At 67.0% G+C, this 25,339-nt stretch overlaps 1 protein-coding gene across 1 annotated transcript; it reads right to left on the bottom strand.

Moving 5' to 3' along the window:
* Nucleotides 1-721: 721 nt before the first annotated feature.
* On the bottom strand, nt 722-24,364 carry PLEC (plectin). Its single transcript, XM_082499308.1, has 23 exons — nt 24,185-24,364; nt 23,945-24,099; nt 22,703-23,009; nt 22,503-22,580; nt 21,922-22,083; nt 21,028-21,132; nt 20,275-20,370; nt 20,070-20,195; nt 19,540-19,692; nt 19,294-19,448; nt 19,054-19,180; nt 18,782-18,965; nt 17,889-18,046; nt 17,475-17,653; nt 16,227-16,365; nt 15,790-16,146; nt 15,602-15,685; nt 15,372-15,476; nt 15,113-15,211; nt 10,249-13,629; nt 2,691-9,672; nt 1,942-2,082; nt 722-1,581 (listed from the first exon to the last, which is right to left on the bottom strand). Exons 1-21 carry the CDS (start codon nt 24,239-24,241, stop codon nt 3,343-3,345), a joined length of 12,537 nt encoding a protein of 4,178 aa, XP_082355434.1. The 5' UTR covers nt 24,242-24,364; the 3' UTR covers nt 722-1,581; nt 1,942-2,082; nt 2,691-3,342.
* Between the last annotated feature and the right edge of the window lie 975 nt (nt 24,365-25,339).

Genomic DNA, 25,339 nt, shown 5'->3' with positions numbered 1-25,339 from the left:
GACCCCACCGGCCCTGGACGCTGCACAGAGCCGGCGCTGCACCCCGGTGCTCCCGGTGTTCCCGGCGCGGTGCCTGCTGGGAAGCAGTGCTGTAGGAGGAGCGCCCCGGCTCAGGGAGACCCAGCCGGGGCCGAGCGGTGGCACATGGCTCGCGGGGCTGGAGGGACTCCTCGAGCCGTCCCCCGCCAGCGCCAGCAAATCTGCCGAGCGGGCGCCTGTGCCCCTAACAAACCCCGCCGCCCCTCCGCCGGCAGCTGCCCGGCCCCCTCGCCCTTGTCCCCCCCAGCCCTCGCAGCCCACCGGGGCTCCCTGACCGCTACCGTCCCAGCCGCGATGGCTCCCGCACTGCCAGGCTAAGGGAGCACCCGCGGCACAGCCTGCACCAAGCCCAAGGCACCGGCGGGCACGGCACTGGCTCACATGGGCACAGGGTACGAGCACCTCTGGGGACCACAGCCCCACCGCCAGCGGGATGGATCCATCCCCGGGTTGAAGCCTCCACAGCACCAGCCGTGCCCGCTCGCTGCTGCGTGGCTCCACCACGCCGGTCAGAGCTCCGGCGCCCTGGCACGCTCCACCACGCACCCCGGACGGCGCGGCCCATGGCACAAAGGCACAGGAGGCGACCGCGAGCCCCCAGTCCGCACCGGCAGCGGTGAGGCCGCGGCACGGGCGCCGGCGGGGAGCAGCGAGGGCGAACAGACCACGCGGAGCTGCCGGCTGGTTTCATAGGATCTCTTTTACTGACCTCGCTGGGGAGAGCCATGGGTCCATACTGCATGTTTTACAAACACTTCACGGTATATACAAGTCAGGTTTTAGTGTTTCGCCCCACAAAAAAAAAAGAGATGCTTTTGGATTATCGATCGGCCCCGGCTGCCCCGACGGGAAACGGTTGGGGAGTCAGGGGAGCGCCGGGGCAGCAGGAGCCCCGGCCGGGCCGTGGGGCAGTCGCCCACATGAGCGTGTCATGCAAAAGCAAAACTGGATAATGAGAATAATAACAACGAATGCGGAGGAATAACATGACTCAATTTACACGTGGCAGATGAGAGCAGGCGGGAAGGAGGAGAGGTGCTGCGGAGATCCGTGGGTGAGCCGTGGCACCGCACCGGGACGCCGTCCTGGGGGAGGGGGGGTGCACCCCGGGGGGAGGGTGTGGGGTGGACAAGGCGACCATGCGGGTGCCTCTCAGGGGGGCTACGGCCACCATGGGGGGCCGAGCGCGGGAGCCACGGCCCAGACAGCCTGAGCCGGCACGGCACGGCCGCCACGGCATCACTTATTGCTTCAGCCCCTGCCCGGGGCGCGGTGGAGTGCAGCGGGGGCCAGGGGTCTCCAGGGGGGCAGGGGCAGCGGGTGGGCCGGGGCACCCCACTGCTGGCCAGGGGGCTCCAGTGCCACCGGGCAGCCCCCGCGCCGGGGCAGCGCGGCCCCCCAGTCTCTGCCCAGGGACTCTGGCAAGTGCCAAGGGAGAGGGAGCACGTCCCCGTGTCCTCAAGTGCGGTCCCACTCGCCCCAGGACGGGGGTACGGGCTCCGTGGCAGCGGTGAGGGGAGTTGGGATGGACATCCAGCAACACTAAAACAAAGCGAACAGAAAAGATGGGATGAGACACGGAGACTGGTCCATGAGATGAAGCCATCGAGCCCAGCCGGCAGAGCCGCGCGCCTGCCCCGCGCCAGCCTGCTCGCCCCCGCGCCGCCTCGGCCAGCACCGCCTCCGGACCGCAGCACCGACTTGGCACAACCATGGCTGGCAAGCCTTCACCACGGGCTTCACCCCAAACTGTACTTGGGAGGACAAGGATGCCCGCCGGACATCTCGGTGTCACCGCCCGGGGAACGCAGCGCCCAGCTAAAGCCCCGGCACCAGCCCCGCGCGCCGCGGGACAGAGGCAACCCCGGCTCCAAAGAGAGAGACTGGAAAGGTTGGTGTTACCTGCGCCGGCGAGCACGGCCGAGGAGCTGCCGCGTCCCGGGCTGCCCTCGAGCCCATCCACGACCTGCTGACGTCGGAGACCCAGCTAAGGAACTCGCCCATCGGCAAGGGGGCTTCTTTGGTGGGACTGGAAAAAGACGTCTGCCAGAGAGAGAGCGCGTTATTGCGGGAGAAGGGAAAAGGGGGAGGAAAGGAATTACCACGAGGAAGAAAAGAGGAGTCCAGATTTAGAGAGATCCGCCTTTTTTTCTAACAAGAGAGCACGCCAGGCTGCCGCTGCGTCCCGCGACCCTCCCTGGGCACCGGGGATCCCGTGGCCTCTGCGCTCGGAGGGTCCGGAGAACCCCCGTGGAAAGGGGGGGGCGGGCCACGAGTGGGCAGCGGCTGGGTCTGGGCGCAGGAAGCTTTGGCAGCGCCGGCTCTGCCGAGCGCGGGCGCGGGCTCTGGCGGAGGCCTGTCAATTCATTAAGCCACGTCAGCGTTAAGAAATCAACCTTGTGCGGAGCACTTCCCAGATACACGGAGAGACAGACAGACAGACAGACAGGCAGTGGCAGGCGCGGCCGCCGGCGAGCGGCGGCACCAGCGACGCCGGCGGGGAGAGCCAAGCGCGGCAGGAGCGTCCCAACGGGCGGGCGGGCTGGCGGAGGCGGACACGCAGCGAAGCCCCTCGGTGGGCGAAGCGGCGGAGCAGAGGCAGGTCCCTCCGCACGGCGCGGAAGCACCGGGCAGCGCCAGCGCGCACTTACGGTCGGGTCACCGGCTCCATGGCGTGGTGATGTGCCGGGGAGGCCAAGCCAGGGAGCTGGGGCAGCCGGGGAGCCGGGGCACGGAGCCCCCTCCTCGCCGTGCCGCGCCGAGGGCGGCTGGAAGGGGTCCAGGCGACAGCGACGGGGCCGGTGTGGAGGGTCTGGCTGTCCGGCGCCGAGCGGCCCACGATGTCCTCCTCCATCCCGCCGGCACGCCGGCTGCAGTGTGCCATGGGGACAGGGTCGTCTCCTCCTTCGGGGTGTGGGGGATGAAGCCGGCAGGGTTAATTACAAAAGAGTTGCTAAGTGGTTAGATCAAAACGACGGAACTGTTGTCCGGCTCTGCCCCGCGGTGTCCGAGCCGCCGGGCGGGATGGGCTCTGCGGAGGGCAGGAGCGGCAGCAGGCTCCCGGCGCGGCAGGTCGGGGAGGGTAGTGTGTTTTCTCTCTCATCTCTTAATATACAAATACTGTCAGAACAATCGTATATATTAATATATTAGTCTAGTCTTTTTGGTTAAACTTTAGGCACTGCTTTGGAAGAAGAATGGCGTTTAAAAGTTAGCAAAAAAAAATACTAGTGATTAGCCAGCAGCGTTGCCACATGCGGAGCAGGCGAGGCGGCGGGTTGGCCCGGCAGGGGCCGGCAGGTTTCAGGCCAGGCGGAGCGGTGGCCCCGGCAGCCCGGGGCGCTCCCCGCTCGCCTCCCGCCCGCAGCTCCCGCTCGGCAGCGACAAGGCGAGGGCGGCCGCCTCCACGGCGCTCGGCGGACCCGCGACGTATCTGCGCCCAAAGCTCGAGGAAGAGTAGGAGGAGGACGAGAAGGTCATGGAGAAACCGGAGCCGGTGGCATCGAAGCTCCCTCGCCTGGAGCCCGACCGGGAGCCGGTCCGGGAGCCCGACCGCGAGCCGGAGGTGGAACCGGCGCTGCTGACGTTGTAGGGGCTGTAGTAGCCCTTGCTGGACTGGGAGGAGGCCTCCAGCAGCCGCAAGCCGGTCCCGTCCTCGATCATGCTTCGGTCCATCGCGTCCTTGTAGGAGATCTTGAGCTTGGTTTTGGGGCAGGTGAGATACTTGGAGTAGGTGTTCACATCCCGCAGCTTCTGGGCCGTGCGCGTGTCGATGGTGCCCTTCTGCAGCGCCTCGTCCAAGGAGACGCGGCCCTCGACGTCGGGCTCGATCAGGCCCCCCGTCAGGTACTGCACCTCCAGGAAGCGCTGCCCGGCCTCGTAGTACAGCCAGCCCTTCTTCAGGGCCTGGGCCGCCGACATCTTCGTCTTGGTCCGCGGGTCCTCAAAGCCGTAGAAGGCCTTCTGCGCCAGGTTGATGCGGTCTACCATGATTTTGTCAACCAGGCCCTTGTTCACCGCGTCGGCGACAGAGCACTTGTCCCCGGTGTTGGGGTCGATGATGCCCCCGGTGCAGGCCTGGGCTTCCAGCAGCCTCTGCCCCGTGATGTTATCCACGAGGTTGCGGCGCATCGCCTCCGTGATGGACACCTTCTCCAGCGTGTCTGTGTCCAGGATGCCTGCCACCGGCCCGGTCTCCTCGGTCGGGTCGCTCCACATGGATATCTGCGTTCGCATGGGGGACGGGCTGACGGTGTAGGAGGAGGATGATCCCACAGAGGACGACCGCGACCGGAAGCCGCTCATGTTGCCGGAGAGCATGTCTGCAAACTCGGTGATGGAGAGGGTGCCTGAGCGGTACTGGTCCAGGGCCGACTGGTCAATCAGGCCCTTGCCGATGGCATCGTCGATGTCATACTGGCGCCCCGAGCGCCTGTCGATGATCATTGACTTCACCACACCATCAGAGGAGGAGGTGGTGATCTCCTCCCACTCGCACTCCTGCTCCGACAGCTCCAGGTAGGTCTGGTGGTCGATGAGGCCCTTGCGGTAGGCTTCGTACACAGACATCTCCTTGCCTGTCTCCGGGTCGACGATCACCACCCTGCGCTTGCGGACGGAAGACTTGGAGGAGGTCTTCCTCTCCCGCTTCTTCTCCTTCAGGGGCAGGAGGCAGAGGCCGGTCTCTGGGTCAGTGATGCACCGCTCCATGAGCTGCAGGTAGGTGAGGTTCTCCTCTGTGTTGGGGTCGAAGAAGCCCTTGGTGTCATCACTGGGATCCAGCAGGATCTCATTCATCTCCTCGTCGAAGAGGCCCCTCTTGTAGGCAATCTCCACAGGGAGGCGGTGGCTCTCCTCAGGATCGATTATGCCTCCCGTTGCAATTTGGGCCTCGAGCAAGCGGATCCCGTGGTCCTTCAGGATCAGACCCTTCTTCATGGCCTGGAAGAGGGAGATGAGCTTTCCGGAGTAGGGATCCCGGTAGCCGGTGACTGCCCTCTCAGCAGAGAGCAGCTTGTCCTTGAACTCGGGGCCCACAATGCCCATCCGCACAGCTTCCTCCACTGTCAGCTTGAGGCCCTTGATGGGGTCAATCACGTACCCTGTGGCTGCCTGCGCCTCCAGGAGCTCAAACGCGGTGCCTGGCCTGATGATACCCTTCTTCATGGCCTGGTATACGGACAGCCGCTCCTTTGTGGAGTCCACGTAGACGCCAGCAATGCAGCTGGTGCCCTCCAGGAACTTCTTCAGGTTCTTAGAGACCTCCTCAATGGAGGTGAGGCCCTCCTGGAGGCGCTGGGCGGTGGCTTCGTCCATCACCTGCGAACGGACCAGCTCCTCCACGGTGATCTGCTTCCGCAGCCCGCGGAAGGTGAGCTTCCTCGTGTCGCAGAGTGGGAGCAGGAGGAGCCTGGTGTTCTCATCCTTCCGGCACCGCTTCAGGAGCTGCGTGTAGCTGAGCTTCTCATCCGTGGACGGGTCCACGTAGCTTCGCACCTCACTGGGCTCGGACAGCATATCGTACGTGTCCTTGTTGATGAAGCCCCGCTGGTAGGCCACCTCCAGGGGCAGATGGAAGCCCAGGTGTGGGTCAATGATACCACCGGTGGCTATCTGGGCGTCCAGAAGCTTGAGGGCCTCTTCACTGGGAATGAGGTCTTTCTTCATGGCCTGGAAGATGGAAATCTTCTGTTCACTATACGGGTCCCTGTAACCGGTCACAGCCCTCTCTGCAGACAGGAGCCGGTCATGGATTTCAGGCCCCACCACGCCTTTCCTGACCGCTTCATCGACAGTCAGCATCTCATTCTTTGTGGGGTCGATCATGAAACCGGTGGCAGCCTGGGCCTCCAGGAGGGAGCGGGCCACTTCAGAGTTGATCAGCCCCTTCTTCAGTGCCTGATAGATACTGAGCTTCTGCTTGGAAGAGGGGATGTAGATGCCAGCCACACAGCCCGACCCGTAGAGATACTTCCAGACAGTCTCCACGTCCAGGAGCTCCCGGAAGGTTTTGGAGCCCTGCTTCAGCAGGTTGTAGATGTCCAGAGAGATGATCTTGGCCTCGTAGAGGTCGTCGGCCGTGATGCGGCGCCGGACGTAGTCATAGGACGTGAGATTCTGCTGCCTGATGATCTCGGTCTTCTCGATGATCTCAATGATGATGATGATCATGCGCTCCTTGGACACACGGCCGGACTGGAACTCCTCCATGAGCTGCTTCCGCTGCTCCTCAGGCAGCAGGTCCGAGTGCATGATCTCCCACAGCGACATGGAGGAGCCCGCCCTGCTGCCCACAGGTATGTCCACCTGTGTCTCCTCAAACACCTTCCGTGTCTCTGCCTCTGTGTACACCTGGGTGGTCTCCACCACTGTCGGCTTCTCAGGCTCCCGCAGGGGCAGCAGATACAGGCCTGTCTCAGGATCCTCAATGCACTTCTCCTTCAGCTGCATGTAAGTGAGGTTCTCCTGTGTGTTGGGGTCAAAGAAGCCCTTGGTGTCATCGGTGGGGTCGGAGAGGGTCCGGTTCATTTCCTCGTCGAAGTAGCCGCGCTTGTAGGCCACCTCCACGGGGAGGCGGTGGCTGTTGACAGGGTCGATGATGCCGCCGGTAGCAATCTGGGCCTCAAGCAGGCGGATGCCGTGCTCCTTGACGATGAGTCCTTTCTTCATGGCCTGGAAGAGGGAGATGGTGTTGCCCGAGTAGGGGTCCTTGTACCCAGTGACAGCCTTCTCGGCCGACAGCAGCTTCTCGTGAAGTTCAGGCCCGACGACACCAGCCTTCACAGCCTCGTTGACATACAGTTTCCGATTCTTCACAGGGTCGATCAAGAAGCCGGTTGCTGCCTGGGCCTCCAGGAGGACCACGGCCGTGCTGGGCCTCAGCAGGTTCCTCTTCATGGCCTCATAGATGTTCAGCTTCTCCTTGGTCGCCTCCACGTAGACGCCAGCAATGCATTCGCTGCCATGCAGGAATCTCCTCACCGCATCTGTCTCAGAGAGGTCCTTCACTGATTTCTTGCCTTCCTTCAGCTGCTCGTACTGGGCTTTGCTGATGATGCGGGACTCCACCAGCTCGCTGGCAGGTACAGGTGCCCGGAGACCGCTGAACGTCAGCCTCTCCTGCTTTTTGGTCTCTGCCTCCTCAATGATGGTGATCACAATCTTGATGATCTTCTCAATGGTCACCTTGCCAGTCTTGTACTGTCGGAGCAGCTCCCGCCGGTGCTCCTCCGTGAAGTACTCGGAATGGATCAGCTCCCAGATGGTCATTGTCTGGCCCTTCATGCTGCCCACTGGGACCTCTACGGTCGCCTTGTCAAAGCACTCCTTCGCCTGGCTGTCTGTGTAGACCTCCTCCTGCTGCGACTGGATGGCTTTGTCGGACAGGGGCAGCAGGCAGAAGCCAGTCTGCTTGTCACGGTGGCAGTTCTTCTGCAGCTGGGTGTAGGTGAGATGCTCTTGGGTGTTGGGACAATAGAAAGCCTTGGTGTCATCTCGGAGCTCGGACAGAGCCTCTTGTATCTCGGGGTCCAAGTAGCCCCGCTTGTAGGCGACCTCAAGCGGGAGCCGGTGGCTGTTCACAGGATCGACAATGCCTCCAGTGGCGAGCTGGACATCCAGCAGACGGACCCCGGTGTCGCTGGGGATGAGGCCCTTCTTGAGCGCTTGGTAGAGGGAAACTGTCTGGCCCGTATAGGGATCCTTGTAGCCAGTCACCGCCTTCTCTGCAGACAGCAGCTTCTCGTGAAACTCTGGACCCACCACCTCAGCCTTCACCGCCTCGTCAACCGAGAACAGCTTGTTCCTCACAGGGTCGATGATGTAGCCGGTGGCAGCCTGTGCTTCCAGCAGGGACAGGGCGATCTCTGGCTTCAGCAGATTTCTCTTCAGGGCCTCGTAGAAGGTGAGCTTCTGGCCGGTTGACTCTACAAGGACGCCGGCAATAGCATCTGTGCCCTTCAGGTACTGCCGCACAGACTCCATCTCCGCCACGTCCTTCACGGACTTCTTGCCCTGGTGCAGCTGGTTGTAGAGGTCCTTGTTGATGATTTTGCTTTCCAGCAGCTCAGCGGCAGGCACAGGGGCCCGGAGGCCCTCAAAGCACATCTGGCTCTTTTTCTCGCTTTCCTCCACAACCGTGATGATGATCTTAATGATCTTCTCCACCGTGATCTTGCCAGTCCTGTACTGCTGGATCAGGTCCCGTCTTTGGTCCTCAGTGAAGTATTCAGAGTTGATGAGCTCCCAGATGGTCATGGTTTTCCCTTGGAACTTGCCAAACGGTGCTGTCACTGTGGCCTTCTTAAAGACGTCCTTAGCTTCTTTGTCGGTGTAGACCAGCTCTCTTGCTTTGGCCGCCTGGTCAGTGAGCGGCAGAAGGCACAGCCCCGTGTCCGGGTCAGTCACGCAGCGCTCCATGAGCTGTAGGTAGGTGAGGTTCTCCTGTGTGTTGGGGTCGAAGAAGCCCTTGGTGTCGTCGGTGGGGTCAGAGAGGACCTGGTTCATCTCCTCATCAAAGTAGCCCCGCTTGTAGGCAGCTTCTACAGGCAGGCGGTGGCTGTTGACGGGGTCGATGATGCCGCCGGTGGCGATCTGCGCCTCGAGGAGGCGGATGCCGTGTTCCTTGACGATGAGGTCCTTTGTCATGGCCTGGAAGAGGGAGATCTTGTCGCCCGTGTAAGGGTCCTTGTAGCCGGTTACCGCCCGTTCAGCAGACAGCATCTTATTGTGCAGTTCTGGCCCAATCACTCCTTCTCTCACCGCCTCGTTCACCGAGAGCCTCGCATTTCGCACAGGGTCAATTATGAAGCCAGAGGCAGCCTGTGCCTCCAGGAGGACCAGTGCAGTGCCAGGGCTGAGCAGCTTCTTCTTCATGGCTTCATAGATGCTCATCTTCTGATTGGTGGGTTTGATTAACAAACCGGCGATGCTGCTATTGCCCTGCAGATACTTCTTGATGTCTTCCCTCTGCGAGAGCTCGCCAACACTCACAACACCCTTCGTCAACTTGTCCAAGTTCTCCTTGCTCAAAATGCCGGCATCAGCCAGCTTCTCTGCAGATACCTTCTGACGGATGCCATCAAACGCAAACTCCGGCTCCCCGTTCTGCGCTAAGCCATCCACCGTATCTCTGCCGTTGGGCACAGCTTTGATATCTGGCAGCTGCGTCGTCGTAACCGTTGCCTCCTCAGGCAGGTCATCCGTCTGGATCATGATCTCTCGTGTCTGGGCCAGGGCGGCCTTGTACTCTTCCTGCATCTGCTCGAGCCTCTCCCTGAGCTTCTTGTTCTCCTCTTCCAGGAGTTTCTCCTGCTGCTGCCGCTGCCTCTCCAGCTGCTGCAGCTCCTCCTGCTTGTGCCGGACATTTTCCTCTGCTTCTTGTTGGTGCTTCTTGGCTTCATCCAGCATGGCTTTCAGCTGCTGCTTCTCCTGCTCCATCTCCTTCTGCTGACGCTCCTGCTCTGCCTTCAGGTTCTGGGCTTTGTTCACCTCGTCTTTAAAGAGCTTCTCCAGCTTCGCTTTCTCCTCCTCGATGAACTTCTCCTTCTGCAGCAGGGCGTCCTTCTCCGTCAGGAAGGTCTGCTGGAGGAGCTGTGTCTCCTGGCGGAGCTGCGCCTCCTGGGCCACCTGCATCTGGGGTGGGAGAGAGGACAGCAGGGTCAGATGGCACTGTCTGCCCAGGAGGGCAGCACCGGTGGGGCAATGGGGGCGGGCTGGGGCGGGAGGACAGGCAGCAGGGGTGGCACTGGGCTGGTAGGGGTGCAGAGTCCCCCAACCACTCTGCTGTGTAGGTTAGGAGCTAAGGGAGCAGAGCCGGGGTTAGGGAGCCACAGCAAACAACACGTGGGTGGAACGAGCAGGGAAAAGACACGAGCTCTTCTGCGGGGGTGAGGGAGCTGGGGATGGCTCCCGTCTACGGAGCAGAATACGGCAGGAGCTGCCGGCAGTAGGAGAGGGCAGGGGGTGGGAGGACCCGCTCGACACCTCCCTGCTGGGTTTGGCTGGCTGCACATGGCCCTGCGCACGCCCTTGACCCGCACGTGGGGGTTCTGCCCCACAAGTAGCCACTCGCCAAGACCCCTGGCAGGGGGAACAGACACCAGAGCCCGGCCAGCCGCCCGCATGCCGGCTGTGCCGGGACATGGCGCTGGGGAGAGGGAAGGCCCTCCTGTGTACCACCACCGCTAAGGGGGACCCATAGCCCAGTACCTCCTCCGCCTTCTGCTGCAGCAACGCCGCCTCCTGCTTCAGCTTCTCCTTCTCCTGCTCCAGGTCGGCGATGGCCTTCCGCAGCTTCTCGGCGTCCTGGTCACTCTGGTGCCGCTGGATCTCCAAAGTGTGCACCAGCGTCATCTTCTCCTGCGTGGCCAGCTCGGTCTCGTGCAGCCTCCCGCTGATCTCCTCTGCCTGCTTCTTGAACCGCTTGGCTTCCTCCTCGGCCTTGGCTTGGGCCACGCTCATCTCTGCCACGTGCAGCTTGAGGCGCTCGGCCTCGGCCGTGATCTCCAGCTGCCGCCGGCGCTCAGCCTCCAGGGTTTTCTGGAAACCCTCGGTCTCCTCGGCCAGGCGCTGCTGCATCTGCTCCTTGTCCTCCTGCAGCCGCTTGGCGTGCTCCTGGGCCAGGTCCTTCTGCTTCTGCAGCATCTCTGCCTCCGCCTTCAGCCGCGTGGCCTCCTGCACCGCCTGCATCTTCTCCTTCAGCATCTTCTCCGCCAGCGCCCGCTGCTGCGCCAGGTCGTCCTCGGCCAGCTTCCGCATGCGGGCGGCCTCCTGGGCCTCCACGCTGAGCCGGGCAACCTCTTCCGCCACCTGCTTCATCTTCTCGGCCTCCTCCGCCAGGAACTTCTGCGTGTTGTCCTTGTCCTTGAGGATCAGCACCTTGTTCTCTTCCTCGATCCGGCTCTTCAGCTTCGCCAGCTCCTCCATCTGCACCCGGACCTTGAAGAGCTCCTCCTCCACCTGGGCCTTCTGCCGGACGGCGTCGGTCACCTCCTCCTTCAGCCGCTGCAGCTCCTCGTCCAGAATGCCCTTCTGGTGGTCCGTCTCGTCCAGCTGCAGCTTCACCTTGGTCAGCTCCTGCTCCACCTGCGCCTTCTGCCGCAGCGTCTGCTCGGCGAACTTCTTGTGCTTCTCCATCTCGGCGTCCGCCAGCTGCTTCTGCCGCAGGGCCGCCTGCTCCGCCTGCGCCCGCTTGGCCGCCTCCAGCTCGGCCTCCTTCCGCAGCTTCTCCGCGTCTGCCTGCGCCTGCGCCTGCGCCTGCGCCTCCTCCTCCGCCCGCTGCTTCAGCCGCTCGGCCTCCTCCACCCGCTGCCGGGAGAGGCTGGCCTCCTGCTCGGCCTTGCTGCGGGCGAACTCGGCCTCCTCAGCCGCCCGCCGGGCCCGCTCGGCCTCCTCCCGCAGCCGCTCCAGGAGGCTCTGCTCCTGCTGCCGCGTCTGCAGCAGCTCCTGCTCCTTCTGCTGCACGGCGGCCAGGTGCGCCTTCTCCTCCGCCGCCAGCCGCTTCTGCGCCGCCTCCCGCGCCAGCTGGATCTGCCGCTCCGACTCCCGCTCCGCCAGCTCCTTCTGCCGGCGGGCCTCCTCCACCATGGCCTTCAGCCGCTCCACCTCCTCCAGCGCCAGCCGCCGCTGCCGCCCGGCCTCCTCCTCGGCCACCAGGATGGCCCGCACCTTCTCCTCAGCCTCCCGACGGCGGGCCTCCTCCTCCAGCGCCAGCGCCCGCTGCCGGCCGGCCTCCTGCTCCGCCTGCTCCCGGCTGCGCTGCACCTCCTCCGCCTCCCCGCGGATGCGGCTCAGCTCCCGCTCCAGCTCGCTCTTGCCCGCCGAGGCCTTCTCGAAGCTGGCCTTCAGGGCGCGGATCTCCTCCTCCACCTGCCGCCGCTGCCGCAGGGTGTCCTCCACCAGCCCCTTCTGCCGCTCCAGCTCGCTCTCCGAGGAGCGCTTCAGCAGGGCGATCTTCTCCTCGATGTCCTGCTTGTGCTGGGCCGCCTGCTCCTCCAGCAGCTTGCGCTGGTAGGCCTCGTCCTCCGCCAGCCGCCGCAGCCGCTCGTTCTCCGCCTCCTTCTCCTTCAAGGCGATCTCCGCCTCCGCCTTCAGCCGCGAGGCCTCGTTGATGGCTGCCAGCTTCTCCTTCAGGATGCGCTCGGCCTCGGCCCGCTGCCGGCCGGCCTCCTCCTCTGCCAGCTGCCGCTGCCTCTTGGCCTCCTCAGAGAGGGCCCGCAGCCGGGCGGCCTCCTCGGCCAGCTCCCGCAGCTTGCTGGCCTCGGCCTCCAGCCGCTGCTTGGACTTCTCGCTGGTGGAGCGCGACTCCTCCTCCGTCTTGGCCTTGCTCTCCAGCAGGACCTCCATCTCGGCCCGCAGCTTGGCCAGCTCCTCCTCCAGCTCCTTCCTCTTCTGGATGGCCTCGCTCACCTCCTCCTTCAGCCGGGACTGCTCCTCCTCCAGGAGCAGGCGCTGCTGCTCCCCGTTCTCCATCTCCGCCTTCAGCCGGATCAGCTCCTGCTCCGCCGCCAGCTTCTGCTGGGCCGTGCCCTCCGCCAGCTCCCGCTGCTTCTCCAGCTCCTCCTCGGCCAGATCCTTCTGCCGCAGGGCCGCCTCCTCTGCCTTGGCGCGCTTGCGGGCCTCCCGCTCCGCGTCCTCCTTCTGCTTCTCTGCCTCCTCCTGCGCCAGCGCCTTCTTGTGGGCCACCTCCTCCGCCTGCAGCCGCAGCCGCAGCGCCTCGTTGGCCTTCTGCCGCCAGCGCTCCAGCTCCTTCTCCGCCTCCTCCCGCGACTGCTCGGCCTCCTGCTGCTGCCTCTTCAGCCGCTCGGCCTCCTCCTGCAGCTGGGCCACCGCCATGTGCTCCTGCTGCAGCGACAGCTCCAGCTGCGCCGTCTTCTCAGCGAAGGACAGCCGCTTGCTCTGCAGCTCGGCCTCGGCGCTCCGCTGGGCCACCTCCTGGGCCACCTGGATCTGCCGCTCCTTCTCAGCCTCCGCCTGCCGCATCCGCCGGTCGGCCTCCTCCGCCTGCAGCCGCAGCTCCTCCAGGTCCGCCACCGCCTTCTGCTTCTCCCGCGCCGCCTCCCGCTCTGCCTGCACCTTGCGCTTCAGCTCTTCCTCCGCCTCCCGCTTCTTCTGGCTCTCCTCCTTCACCTGCCGGCGCAGGCGCTCGGCCTCCTCCTGCGCCTGCCTCTTCTGCCGCTCGGCATCCTCGGCGCGCGCCCGCAGCTCCCGCAGCTCCGTCTCGGCGCCCGCCCGCTGCTTCTCGGTGCTCTCCAGCTGGAGGCGGATGAGGCGGATCTCCTCCTCCACCTTCTTGCGGTTGTACTCGGCCTCCTCGATCAGCTTGACCTTGGACTTGATCTGGTGGTCGGAGTTCTGCCGCAGCTGCATCAGCTCCTGCTGGATGTTCTGCTTCTGCTGCTCGGCGTCCACGGCCACCACCTCCCGCCGGGTGACCTCCTCCTGCATGCGGAGCTGCAGCTCCCGCGCCTCCGCCTCCGCCTGCGCCTTGGCTTTGGCGTGGGCCTCGGCCAGCTGCCGCTGCTTCTCCAGCTGGGCCTCCACCTCCGCCAGCCGCTGCCTCTCCTCCTCCTTCAGCTTCTCGGCGGCTTTCTGGAGGGGAAAGAGGGTGCAGAGAAAACAGAGAGGGGAGAGAGAGAGAGATCACAAGGGATGCGACCGAGCCGCGGCGTCAACGCCAGCCACAATCACGCACCACCGAGAGACGGGGCGGTCCGGGGCGGAGGGATAGAGGATGCGCATGGAATGGCTTCGGCTCCCTGGGCCTCCCCGCGAGCTGGAGGCGGTGACGCCAGCTTCCAGAAGACGTGTGGCAGACAGGGGACACACGAGTACCGTGTCGCACTCAGCACAGCGCGGGTGGACAGGCGACAGGACCGAGACAGCGGTGCGGGAAGCGAGATGGCCCACGAACCACAGAGAAGGGATGGAGCGCGAGCAAAGCCCCAGGCCATGGAGACGGATGCGAGCAGCTTGCACACCACCACCGCGCCCACCGGGAGGGAGAGCCCCGCGGAGGGGAGCCGTGCTCGCCGGGGCTCCCCATGCGAGAGGGGCCGGCGCAGAGAGCCATCACCTCGGGGGAATGACAGACCCAGCCGGAGCACCGGGGAGAGCAGGACGGAGGGGAGCGGGTGGCGTGGGAGGTGCGAGCGGCCAGGAAAGCCTCGACGACACGGAGAGCAACCCAAGTTCTGGCCCATGCTGCCCCAGCTGGCCCAAATCCCCCTCTTGCTGGTCCGCTCCAGGCAACCTGGCCGACCAGCCATCTGCCGAAGGGCCGGCACACCTCGCGCATGGCGTGGGGCCGTGCCGCAGAGTGCTCATGCCGCATGCGCCATGAGCAAGGTAGCACGCATGCGTGTGAGCCAAACCCCCACACCGCAGGGCTGGGTCCCCTCGTGCCACCCCAACGGCGCGGTGAGGGCGCAGGAGCAGCGGCAGCGGAGGGCGAGGAGCGTGGGGGCTCTCCGGAGAGGGGGGTGCGTGCAGCGGGCAGGGAGGGAGCGCAGGCTGCTGGCGGCCATGGGGTGAGGCGGAGGGGTGCCGTGGGGAGGGGGACATGCGCAGAGTGAGTACCTGGTGCAGGGATGCCAGAGTCATCCTGGTTTTTTACCCTCCATTAGATTCCCCACCAACACAAACATCCCCCAAGACAAAGCACTGGCAAAGCGGCTCGACTTCCAAGGGCAGAAACCAAGAGTTAGAGAGGTTACCAAGACAGAACACCCGAGGGCCGCGGCCCCGCGGCGCCCGAGCACAGCGGTCATGCGGAAGGCAGATGCTGACTGCGCTACGTGTATCTGGGAAGTGCCTCCTACCACCAGTCATGCCAGAGCCCGGCGGTGCCTGGAGCCGGCTCTGCGCGCCGGCCCCCTCGGCTCGGCGACCCGCTGCGCCCAGAGACAGCGGCTTCAGTCCCCGGAGCCCGGACCAGAGCGGGGTTAGCGGCCGTGGGCCAGCGTTAGTGATGGGGGGGCCGCAGTCATCATGAACCACGTTGCCCGTTGTTATGCAGGAGAGAGAATGCAGCCGGAGTCATGCCGCCCCGCGCGCCCACGCGCAACTGCCCTACCTCCTCCTCCTCCAGCCGCCGCAGCGTCTCCGTGATGAACTTGATGTACTGGCTCGTGAGCGTGGTCAGCTCGCTGTACCGTGTCCGCAAGTCCACGTACTGCGGCAGACGGCAAAGGTCAAGCCCGGCTGCCCGGCACCATGGTGGCGGCGGGGCCGGATGGCGGCGAGCCTGCACGCCAGCCCCGCCGTGCCCACCCCTCCGGCAAAGCCCTCCGCTCCCGGGAAAGGAGCTGCGCCGGGGCCATGGCCCCCCTCACCTCCTGGATGATGCTGTCGGATGCAGACTGCACTTTGGGCTTCTTGGCCGGAGAGGCCATCGGCTCCACCTGTGCCTTGAAGGTCACCAGCTGCAGCTCATAGTCCTGCCAGCGAAAGGGGTCCTCAGCTCGCTGGCCAGCGTCCACGGCGAGGCCCCCAGCCCCTTCGGGGCCGCCCGCCCCGCTCCCCAGCCCCCATCTGCCCCGGCCCCCTGGTGCCCGTCGCGCACCTTGATGGCGTCGATGTACTGCTTGGCGTAGCGCTGGCACTCCTCCACCTTCTCCTTGTTGTGGTCGCACTCCTCCAGCAGTTTCTGGGGAAACACGCCAGGGTGAGCTCAGCCGCCCCGTGGTCACCCCGCCGCGGCTAGGGATGGCCGAGCGCACTGGCCCCCGCTTGCCACGCCGCCGGCGCTACCTTCTCCTGCAGCAGCTGCTCCCGCACGGTCTGGCTGTCGGTGATGGGCACCGCCTGGATTTTCTCCTGCCGCTGCTTGGCATCCTGGATCCAGCGGAGCAGCCCGTCGCAGCTCTCGCGGTAGTACCGCAGCTGGCGGCCCAGCTGGTCCAGCTCGCGCTGGCGCAGGTCGGTCTGGGCGAGCACGGCTTGCCAGCGCTCCAGCAGCTGCTGGACGCGCTCCCGGTACCGGTCCAGGTCCACGTCGCGCTCGCTGTGGCCCCTGACCATCCGCTCGTTGACATCCTTGGCCTTGCTCAGGTCGGTCTCCAGCGTGCTGAAGAAGGGCTGGTGCCCCTCCGCCTGGGCACGCAGCCGCTGCGGCAGACACAGCAGGGGTCAGCCCCGGCCCCGGCACCCACCGGCTGCCCCCGGCACGGGGCCGCCGCAGCCCTTACCTTCAGCTCGGCCTTGCTGGCCTCCAGCTCCTTGAGGTCAGCCGGCACGGTCTGCACGTCCTTCAGCTGGTCCTCGTACTTCTTGACCAGCTCCTCTGCCCCCTGAGTGCTGCGGATCACCAGGTTGATGGTCTTCAGCCTGTGGAGAGAGGAGACGGGCTCAGCCGGTGCCGGGCAGCAGCGTCGGTTGGATGGGAAGGGAAGGACACGCTGGCACGGCCGGCTGCATGGGATCATAGAGTCACCCAATGGTTTGGGCTGAAGGGACCTTAAAGGCCATCGGGTCCCCCCCTGCCCTGGGCAGGGCCACCCCCCCCCAGCCCAGGTCGCTCCCAGCCCCGTCCAACCCGGCCTTGAACACCCCCAGGGATGGGGCAGCCACAGCTTCTCGGGGCACCCTGCGCCAGGGGCTCAGCGCCCGCACAGCCCACAAGTTCTTCCTCACATCTCCTCTCAGTCTCCCCTCTTTTAGTTTAAAAGCATTACCCCCTGTCACTGCAGGACCCGCTAAAAAGTCCCTCCCCCATCTTTCTTATGAGCCCCTTTAGGGTCTGAAAGGCCACAATAAGGATGCCGGGGGCTCGCTGGGCTGGCAGCGCACGTTGCCGGCTCCTGGCCAGCTTTCCCCCCCCAGCCCCCCCGAGCCCTTCTCCTTGGGGCTGCTCTCCATCCCTCCGTCCCCAGCCTGTGCTGGGAGCGGGGGCTGCCCCCACCCCGGAGCAGGACCCTGCGCTTGGCCTGGCTCAGCCCCGGGAGCTTCGCACGGGGCCACCTCTCAGCCTGCCCAGGCCCCTCCGGACGCCATCCCCTCCCTCAGGGGTGGCACCGCCACACACAGTTTGGTGTCACCCACAGACTCCCTGTGGGCGCCCTCAGCCCCACTGTCCACATCACTGATGGAGATACTGAACCGTACGGACCCTGAAGGACACCACCGGTCACCACTCTCCATCTGGACATGGAGCCGCTGCCCACCCCCCTCTGGATGCCCCCATCCAACCAATTCCTCCTCCAGCACACAGCTCACCCATCCAACCCATCTCCCCCCGACCCGGAGAGCGGGATGCTGCGGGGGACCCTGTCAAAGCCCTCACAGAAGCGCAGACAGACACCGTCCGTGCTCTTCCCGTGTCCCCTTCCTCCAGACCCCACCAGCCCACCCCGGTCAGACCCGGCTCATCCCGGCCGATCCGGCGGTTCTCCCCAGGGGGGGATGGTGATGGAGCCGCGCCGGGGCTGGGCACTCACTTCTCCAGGTAGATGCTGGAGAGGCTGTAGACCTGGTTCATCTTCTGCAGGGTGACCTCCAGCTCGGAGCGCAGGACGGGGGCCGAGCTGGCCGGCTCCGGCTGCGCCAGCACCTTCTCTGTCTTCTCGCTGACCTTGTCCAGGTTCTTCTTGATGCCCTCCAGCTCCAGGTGGATTTGCTGCGGGAGAGGAGTCCTCACTGCGGCTGGGGGCCAACCCTGGACCGCGGCCGGTCCCCCACCTAACACCGTGCCCAACGCTGTGCCCAACGCCGTGTCCTGCCAGCCGGGACCCGCCCCCCGAGCAGGACAGAGGAGGGGGTCCGCAGCCCACCAGTGTGGGTGGAGAGGCACCGGCCCCGGGCTGGGTGCCGAGGTCGCGGTGGGCCGGCGCCGCGCGCGCGTGTGCAGGTACCTGCTGCTCGGTGATGCGCTGGGCGCACTCCTTGGCCGGGTCCTTGTCCAGGGGCAGGCGGATCTTGTGGATGGTGCGGCTCTCGCAGCCCTCCAGCTGCAGGCGGATGTCCTTCAGCTGCGAGATGTAGCTCTTGCACAGGGACTCGTCCTGCTCTCCTGCGGGGGCGCCGGCGCCGGCTGAGCCTCCTCCGGGGACGGAGGGGACGCCCCGGGGAGCACGGGGGGAATGGGGAGGAGGGGTGTGACAGTGTGCGCCCCCCAAACCTCATCTTTGTCTCCCGCAACCCTGCCCAAGCAATAACCACCCGGGGGGTCACCGGGGGTGCATCTGGTCGTGATGGCTGCGTCCAACTCAAAGGGGTTTTGGGGAGACAGACAACACCACAATAGCCACGGGCTGACTTGAGAAACCATAGAGTCACCCAATGATTTGGGTTGGAGGGACCTTGAAGGCCACCGAGTCCCCCCCTGCCCCGGGCAGGGCCACCTCCCCCCAGCCCAGGTCGCTCCCAGCCCCGTCCAACCCGGCCTTGAACACCCCCAGGGATGGGGCAGCCACAGCTTCTCGGGGCACCCTGCGCCAGGGGCTCAGCGCCCGCACAGCCCACAAGTTCTTCCTCACATCTCCTCTCAGTCTCCCCTCTGTCAGCGTCAAACCGCTCCCCCTTGTCCCACGGCTGCCCCCCCTGACCCAGAGTCCCTCCCCAGCTCTCCCGGAGCCCCTTTAGGCACTGGAAGGGGCTCGCAGGTCTCCCCGGAGCCTTCTCTTCTCCAGGCTGACCCCCCCACCTCTCCCAGCCTGTCCTCCCAGCAGAGGGGCTCCAGCCCTCCCAGCATCTCGGGGGCCTCCTCTGGGCGGCGTCCATGGCTCCCCCCGTGGCGGGGTCTCACCTTTCTCCTGGCTGCGCAGCAGCAGCTCGTACTTGTGCGTGCACGCCTGGTACTCCCGCTCCAGGCGCAGGCGGTCGTCGGGCTGGAAGCTCTGCGAGTCCTGGCTGTCCCGCAGGAACTCCTGGTAGTGGGTCTCCAGCCCGCGCAGGACCTGCCGGCACTCCTCCACCGGCATCGTGCGGAACTGGGAGGGGGGGGGGGGGTAAAGGCTGCCGTCAGCCCCCGCCGCCGGAGTCGGGAGCGCCGGGGACCCCCGTGGGGAGGATACGCACCGTCAGGTGGGACCAGGACTGGATCTGCTGGATGTGGCGGGTCAGGTACTGCCAGGAGAGGAGGGTCCTCATCTCCAGGTGAAGCTGATGCCACAGGACGAGGAGCTGCTGGTGGGCGGCCTCCAGCCTGCGGAGAGGCGGCGTCAGCGGGGGGGGGACGAGGGAGGAGAGCGGCCGGGACGCCCCCCTTGGCAGCACCGGGACCCCCGGAAGGGGTGGCCGAGCCGCCGCGGCACTCACCGGTGCACGGCGTCCAGCGCCTCGGTGTTGGGGGGCGGCAGGAGGAAGCAGACGGAGGGGACGATGGCCTCTCCGCCGCCGGCGCTCAGCACCTTCCACTTGTGGGGCTGCGCGTTGCTGAGGAGGGCGCAGCGGTCGCCTTTGTGCACCGTGATCTGCGGGGACGGGGCGGGGGGGGCGTCACGGCGGGGCTCGGGGGCCCTCACGGCCCCCCAGGCCCCCCCGGCTCCCCGATCCCCCTCGCACCTCCATTTGCTTGTAGTCGCAGACGGCCTGGAGGGGGGGGCGGCCGTGCAGGGGGGCGCCGGGGCTGCGCGGCTTCAGCTGGACGATGGCGGCGGCGCGGCGGGCCAGCCCGGCCAGTTGCCCCCCGTACTCGGCCAGTTGGTCCTTCTGCTCCTGCGGGGGCAGGGGGGGTCAGGGGGCGCCGGGGGGGGCTCCCCCCGCTGAGCCCCAGTGGGTGGGGGGAGCCCCACGGCGGGGTGAGGACCCCCCGCTCCCACGGGGGCACTGGGGTGCAGGGGGGGGTCACTGCAGTGGGGAGGGGGACTATGGGGGGGGTCACTCCTGCAGCGGGGTCTGTACGGGGGGGTCACTGCGGGGGGGGGGCAGTCACCCCGGGGGGCTGCGCATGGTGGGGGTCACCCCTGAGGTTCGGGGGGGGACAACTTGTGGGGGTGTCACCCCGGCACACATGGTGGGGTCACCCGGGGGGGTCACCCGGGGGCTGCAGCGGGGCCGGTGTGTTGGGGGGGTCTCCCCGGGGGGGCCCTCACCACGCAGTCCTGCAGCAGGTCCTCCAGGCGCGTGACGGTGATGCTGCGGTCGCACGAGTACTTCTTCTTCATGTTCTCCTCCGTCCTCCGCAGGAACTCCTCCGCCTCCTTCACCTCGGCAAAGAACTGGGGGGGCGCCGGGGGGGTCAGCGGGGCGGGCGCCGCCGGCCGTGGGGCGGGGGGGGGTCTCCCCAAAATCCCCTACCTGGAAGTAGGCGCTGTTCTCCTTCAGGTGGGTCTCCACACAGCAGCAGAGCTGCAGCATCCAACTCCACTGCGTCTGCAGCGCCGCCTGGAAGGCCTGCAACGGGGCACGGGTCACCGCCGCCGCACGGGCGGCACCACCTCCGGCACCAGCACTGCCCCCAGCACCGACACAACCACCACTGCCACCGGCACCAGCACTGGCACTGCCACCAGCACTGCCACCAGCACCAACGCCAGTACCACCACGACCACAACCACCACTGGCACCAGCACTGACACCAGCACCGGCACTGGCACCGCTACTGGCTCTGGCACCGCCACGAGCACCAGCACCATCAGCACCAGCACCAGCACCGGCACAACCACCACTGTCACCAGCACCAGTACCAGCACTGGCACCAGCACCACCACCAACAGTGGTACCAGAACCAGCAGCAGCACTGGCACCGGCACCACTGCCGCCACCACCACCACCGGCACCAGCACCAGTACTAGCACTGGCACCAGTACCAGCATTGCCACTGGCACCGGCACCAGCACCGGTACCAGCAGCGGCAGCAGCACCAGCAGCAGCACCAGCACCGGTACCAGCACCGCCACCGGCGCTGCCGTGTCTGCCCGCTGCCAGCCCCCACCCGGCCCAGGCAGGCGCCTGCGCTGCCGCAGCCCCCCGGGCACTGCCCCCCGCCCCACAGCAGTGCCCCACAGCAGTGCCCCGGCCCCCCCGGCCCCCCGGCCCCCCGCCCCGCACCTCCAGCGTCTGCCGCCCCGGGTGCTCCTCGCGCAGCAGCCGCTCCCCGGAGCTCTGCAGCTCCTTGATCCTGCGCTCCCGCAGCTCCAGCTCCCGCATCAGCGCCTGCGCGGCGCCGGGGGGTGAGCGCCCGGACCCCCCACTGCGCCCGCACATGGGGCCACGGCGGGGGGAGCAAGGGTGTGGGGGGACAGGGTTGGGGGGGCTGAGGATGGGGCTGGGGGTGCTCAGGGAGGGGGACAAAGGGGGTTGGGGGTGCTCGGGGGGGGACGCAGGGGCTGGGGGTGGTGGTGGGGCAATATGGGGTCTGGGGGTGTTCAGTGGGGGGATATGGGGCTGGGGATGCTCAGGGAGGGGGACAAAGGGGGTTGGGGGTGCTTGGGGGGGGCATATGGGGGCTGGGGGTGTTCGGGGGGGACACAGGGTCTGGGGGTGCTCAGGGAGGGGGACAAAGGGGGTTGGGGGTGCTCGGGGGGGGACGCAGGGGCTGGGGGTGGTGGTGGGGCAATATGGGGTCTGGGGGTGTTCAGTAGGGGGATATGGGGCTGGGGATGCTCAGGGAGGGGGACAAAGGGGGTTGGGGGTGTTTGGGGGGGGCACAGGGTCTGGGGGTGCTCAGGGAGGGGGATCTGGGGGTGCCTGGGGGGGGGGATATGGGGTCTGGGGGTGCTCAGAGAGCGGGACAGGGGGTCTGGGGGTGCTCGGGGGGGACACAGGGCCCGGGGGTGCCCCGAGGCTGTGGGGCGGGCCGGGGGTGCCGAAGTGCACCAGACCCCAAGTCCCGGGTCTGGGGGGGCTGTGCGACCGTGGGGCAGCAGTGGGGCGAAGGGGCCGGGGGGGGTCAGGCAGCGAGGAGGGGGGAGGGCCGGGGGGCAGAGGGGGGGCGCCGCGCACCGAGTAGTTCTCCTTCTTGGCCGTCACGTTGGGGTTGCGGTCGCTCCAGTCGAAGGTCACCTCCTCCTCCTCCTTCTCGTTCAGCCACATCAGCTCCTTCGTGGCGGCGCTGACGAAGCCGTGGAGGCTCTCCAGGTGCCGCAGACGGGACTTGGAGGAGTTCTGGGGACAGGGACGGGGCGGGCATGGCACCTCCCGCCCCACAGCCCCCTCCCCACACGGCCCCCCACGCCCCGCATCCCCCTCCCATCTCCTCCCAACATCCCCTCCCCACACATCCCCCCCACGCCCCACATCCCCCTCCCCACACATCCCCCCCACATCCCGCATCCCCCTCCCCACATATCCCCCCCCAACATCCCCTCCCCACACAGCCCCCCACATCCAGCATCCCCCTCCCCACACATATCCCCCCATGTCCCGCATCCCCCTCCCCACACAGCTCCCCACATCCCTCTCCCCTCACAGCCCCCCATGTCCCACATCCCCCTCCCCATACACCCCCCCAGCATCCCCCCCCCCCACATCCCCCCATGTCACACTCCCCCCCAGGGCCCTCCCCCACGTCCTGCCCCCCTCACCAGCAGCTTGCCGTACTGCAGGTCCAGCTTGCCCAGGCACTCCCGGTAGGCGCCGCGGGGGCCGGGGGAGAGCTGTGCCTGGGGGAGACGCGCGGTGAGCGCGGGGACCTCCCGTCCCGTCCTGTCCCGTCCCGTCCCCCCCCTCGGGGGGACAGCAGCAGCCCCGGGGACCCTCCGCGGGAGCCGGGGGGACCCCTCACCTCGTCGGCGCGCGCCCGCTCGATCTTGGCGCGGAACTCCTCGATGGAGTGGTGGAGGCCGCGGTGGCTGCCCAGGTGGGACTCCACGGTGGGCAGGTCCATGCCCCACTCGGCCGCCCCCAGGCGCCGCTGGTTCTCCTCCACCCAGGCCAGCAGGTCCTGCAGGTACCGCAGCGTGGCCTCGTCCAGCTCCTGCCGCGGCCGCTGCCCCAGCGGCACCGCCACCGCCGCCGCCGGCACGCCCGACTTGAGCCGCAGGTTGTACTCGGTGCGGATGGCCACCAGGCGCTCGTGCAGGCGGTACACCCTGCGGGCAGGCGGCGCGTCGGCACGGGGGGCAGGGGGGCCATGGTGTGACGTGGGGGGCAGGGGGGCAGGGGGGCATGGGGGGAATTAGGCGTATGGGCGGCACAGGGGACATGGGGGTCACGGAGGGGAAGGGGGGCACAGGGGCACGGGGGAGCACGGAGGGCACGGGGGACACGGGGGACATGGGGGTCATAGGGGACACGGGGGCCGGAGGGCACATGGGGGACATGAGGGACACGGGGGACATAAGGTCACAGGGAACATAAGGGGGATGTGGGGGGCAAGGGGGTACATGGGGGTCATGGGGGGCATGGGGGGTATGGGCGGCACAGGGGACATGGGGAGTACGGAGGGGAAGGGGGACACGGGAGGCATGGGGGACATGGGGGGAACAGGGGACATCGTGGACTTGGGGGACATGGGGGGAACAGGGGAGCACAGAGGGCACAGAAGACATGAGGGACATGGGGGACATGGGGTCACAGGGAACATGGGGGCACTGGGGACGTGGGGGACATGGGGGGCAAGGGGGGACATGGGGAACACAGGGGGCAAGGGGCACAGGGGGCATGGGGGGCACGGGATACATGGGATGACAGGGGGCATTGGGGGCACAGGAGCCATGGGGGGAACGGGGGACACGGGGGGCGCAGGGGAGCACAGAGGGCACAGAGGACACGGGGGGCACAGGGGACCTGGAGGGCATGGGGGACACGGGGGGCACGGGGGTCAAGAGGCACATGGGGGACAGGAGGGACCTGGAGCGCATGGGGGACACGGAGCGGAAGGGGGGCACGGGGGGAAATGGGGAACACTGGGGACACAGGGGACACGGGGGGCGGCGGGGTACAGCTCGCGGGCTGATCCTGCAGCCGGGCGAGCACCGCCGTGCCCCGTGTGGGTCGCACCGCCTGGGTCCCGGCGCGGCCGTACCGGCGGTACATCTGCTCCCCCTGCGGGTGCCGCCCGTCCTTCAGCGTCTGCACGTCGTTGAAGAGCAGCCGGATCATGGCGTCCGCCTTGTCCAGGTCCCGCTCCACCTCCGCCGCCTTCTGCGGCGCTTTCCCCGCGTTCAGCAGCCGCACGTCCTGCGGAGGGGGCACGGTCAGGGCCACGGGCGGGGGCGCCGCCAGGACCCCCCACCGCGGAGCCGGAGCCGGCGCCGGCGCTCACCGACTGGAGCAGAGTGTCCGCCTGGTTGAGCTGCTCCTCGCAGAGCCCCGACTCCATCTGCAGTTTGGTGACGACGCGCTGCAGCCGCTCCAGCCTGCGCGGGGGAGACGGCGGGGCCGGGGTCGGCAGGCGGCACCCACCCCGGCCACGCGCGGCACGGGGGCTCCCCCACGGCACGGACCCCGTGGGCTCACGGGGCGGATCCCGCCCTCGCACGGCACAGACCCGACCCCCCACACCCAGCGGGGACCCTCTGCCAGCCCAGCGCTGACCCCCGACCTGCACCCCGGGTGCCGTCCCTGCCCGCGAGAGGAGTCCCATCCTGCTCCACATCCCATCCCCACCCCATCCCCACCCCATCCCCATCCCATCCCATCCCCATCCCATCCCCATCCCCATCCCCATCCCCACCCCATCCCCATCCCCATCCCATCCCCATCCCCATCCCCATCCCCATCCCCATCCCCATCCCATCCCCATCCCATCCCATCCCATCCCCATCCCATCCCCATCCCCATCCCCATCCCCATCCCATCCCCATCCCCATCCCCATCCCATCTCCATCCCCATCCCCATCCCCATCCCCATCCCCATCCCCATCCCATCCCCATCCCCATCCCATCCCATCCCATCCCATCCCCCATCCCATCCCCATCCCCATCCCATCCCCATCCCCATCCCCATCCCCATCCCCATCCCCATCCCATCCCCATCCCATCCCCATCCCCATCCCCATCCCCATCCCATCCCATCCCATCCCCATCCCCATCCCCATCCCATCCCATCCCATCCCATCCCCATCCCCATCCCCATCCCATCCCCATCCCATCCCCATCCCCATCCCCATCCCCATCCCCATCCCCATCCCCATCCCCATCCCATCCCCATCCCCATCCCCATCCCATCCCACCCCATCCCCATCCCCATCCCATCCCATCCCCATCCCCATCCCCATCCCCATCCCCATCCCCATCCCATCCCCATCCCATCCCCATCCCCATCCCCATCCCCATCCCCATCCCCATCCCATCCCCATCCCATCCCATCCCATCCCCATCCCATCCCCATCCCCATCCCCATCCCCTTCCCATCCCCATCCCCATCCCCATCCCATCCCATCCCCATCCCATCCCCATCCCCATCCCCATCCCCATC

The sequence above is a fragment of the Vanellus vanellus genome (assembly GCF_965231255.1).
Source record: "Vanellus vanellus genome assembly, chromosome: 2".
In the NCBI taxonomy this organism is placed as follows: Eukaryota; Metazoa; Chordata; class Aves; order Charadriiformes; family Charadriidae; genus Vanellus; species Vanellus vanellus.
This window is presented reverse-complemented; position numbering and strand designations above follow the sequence as displayed.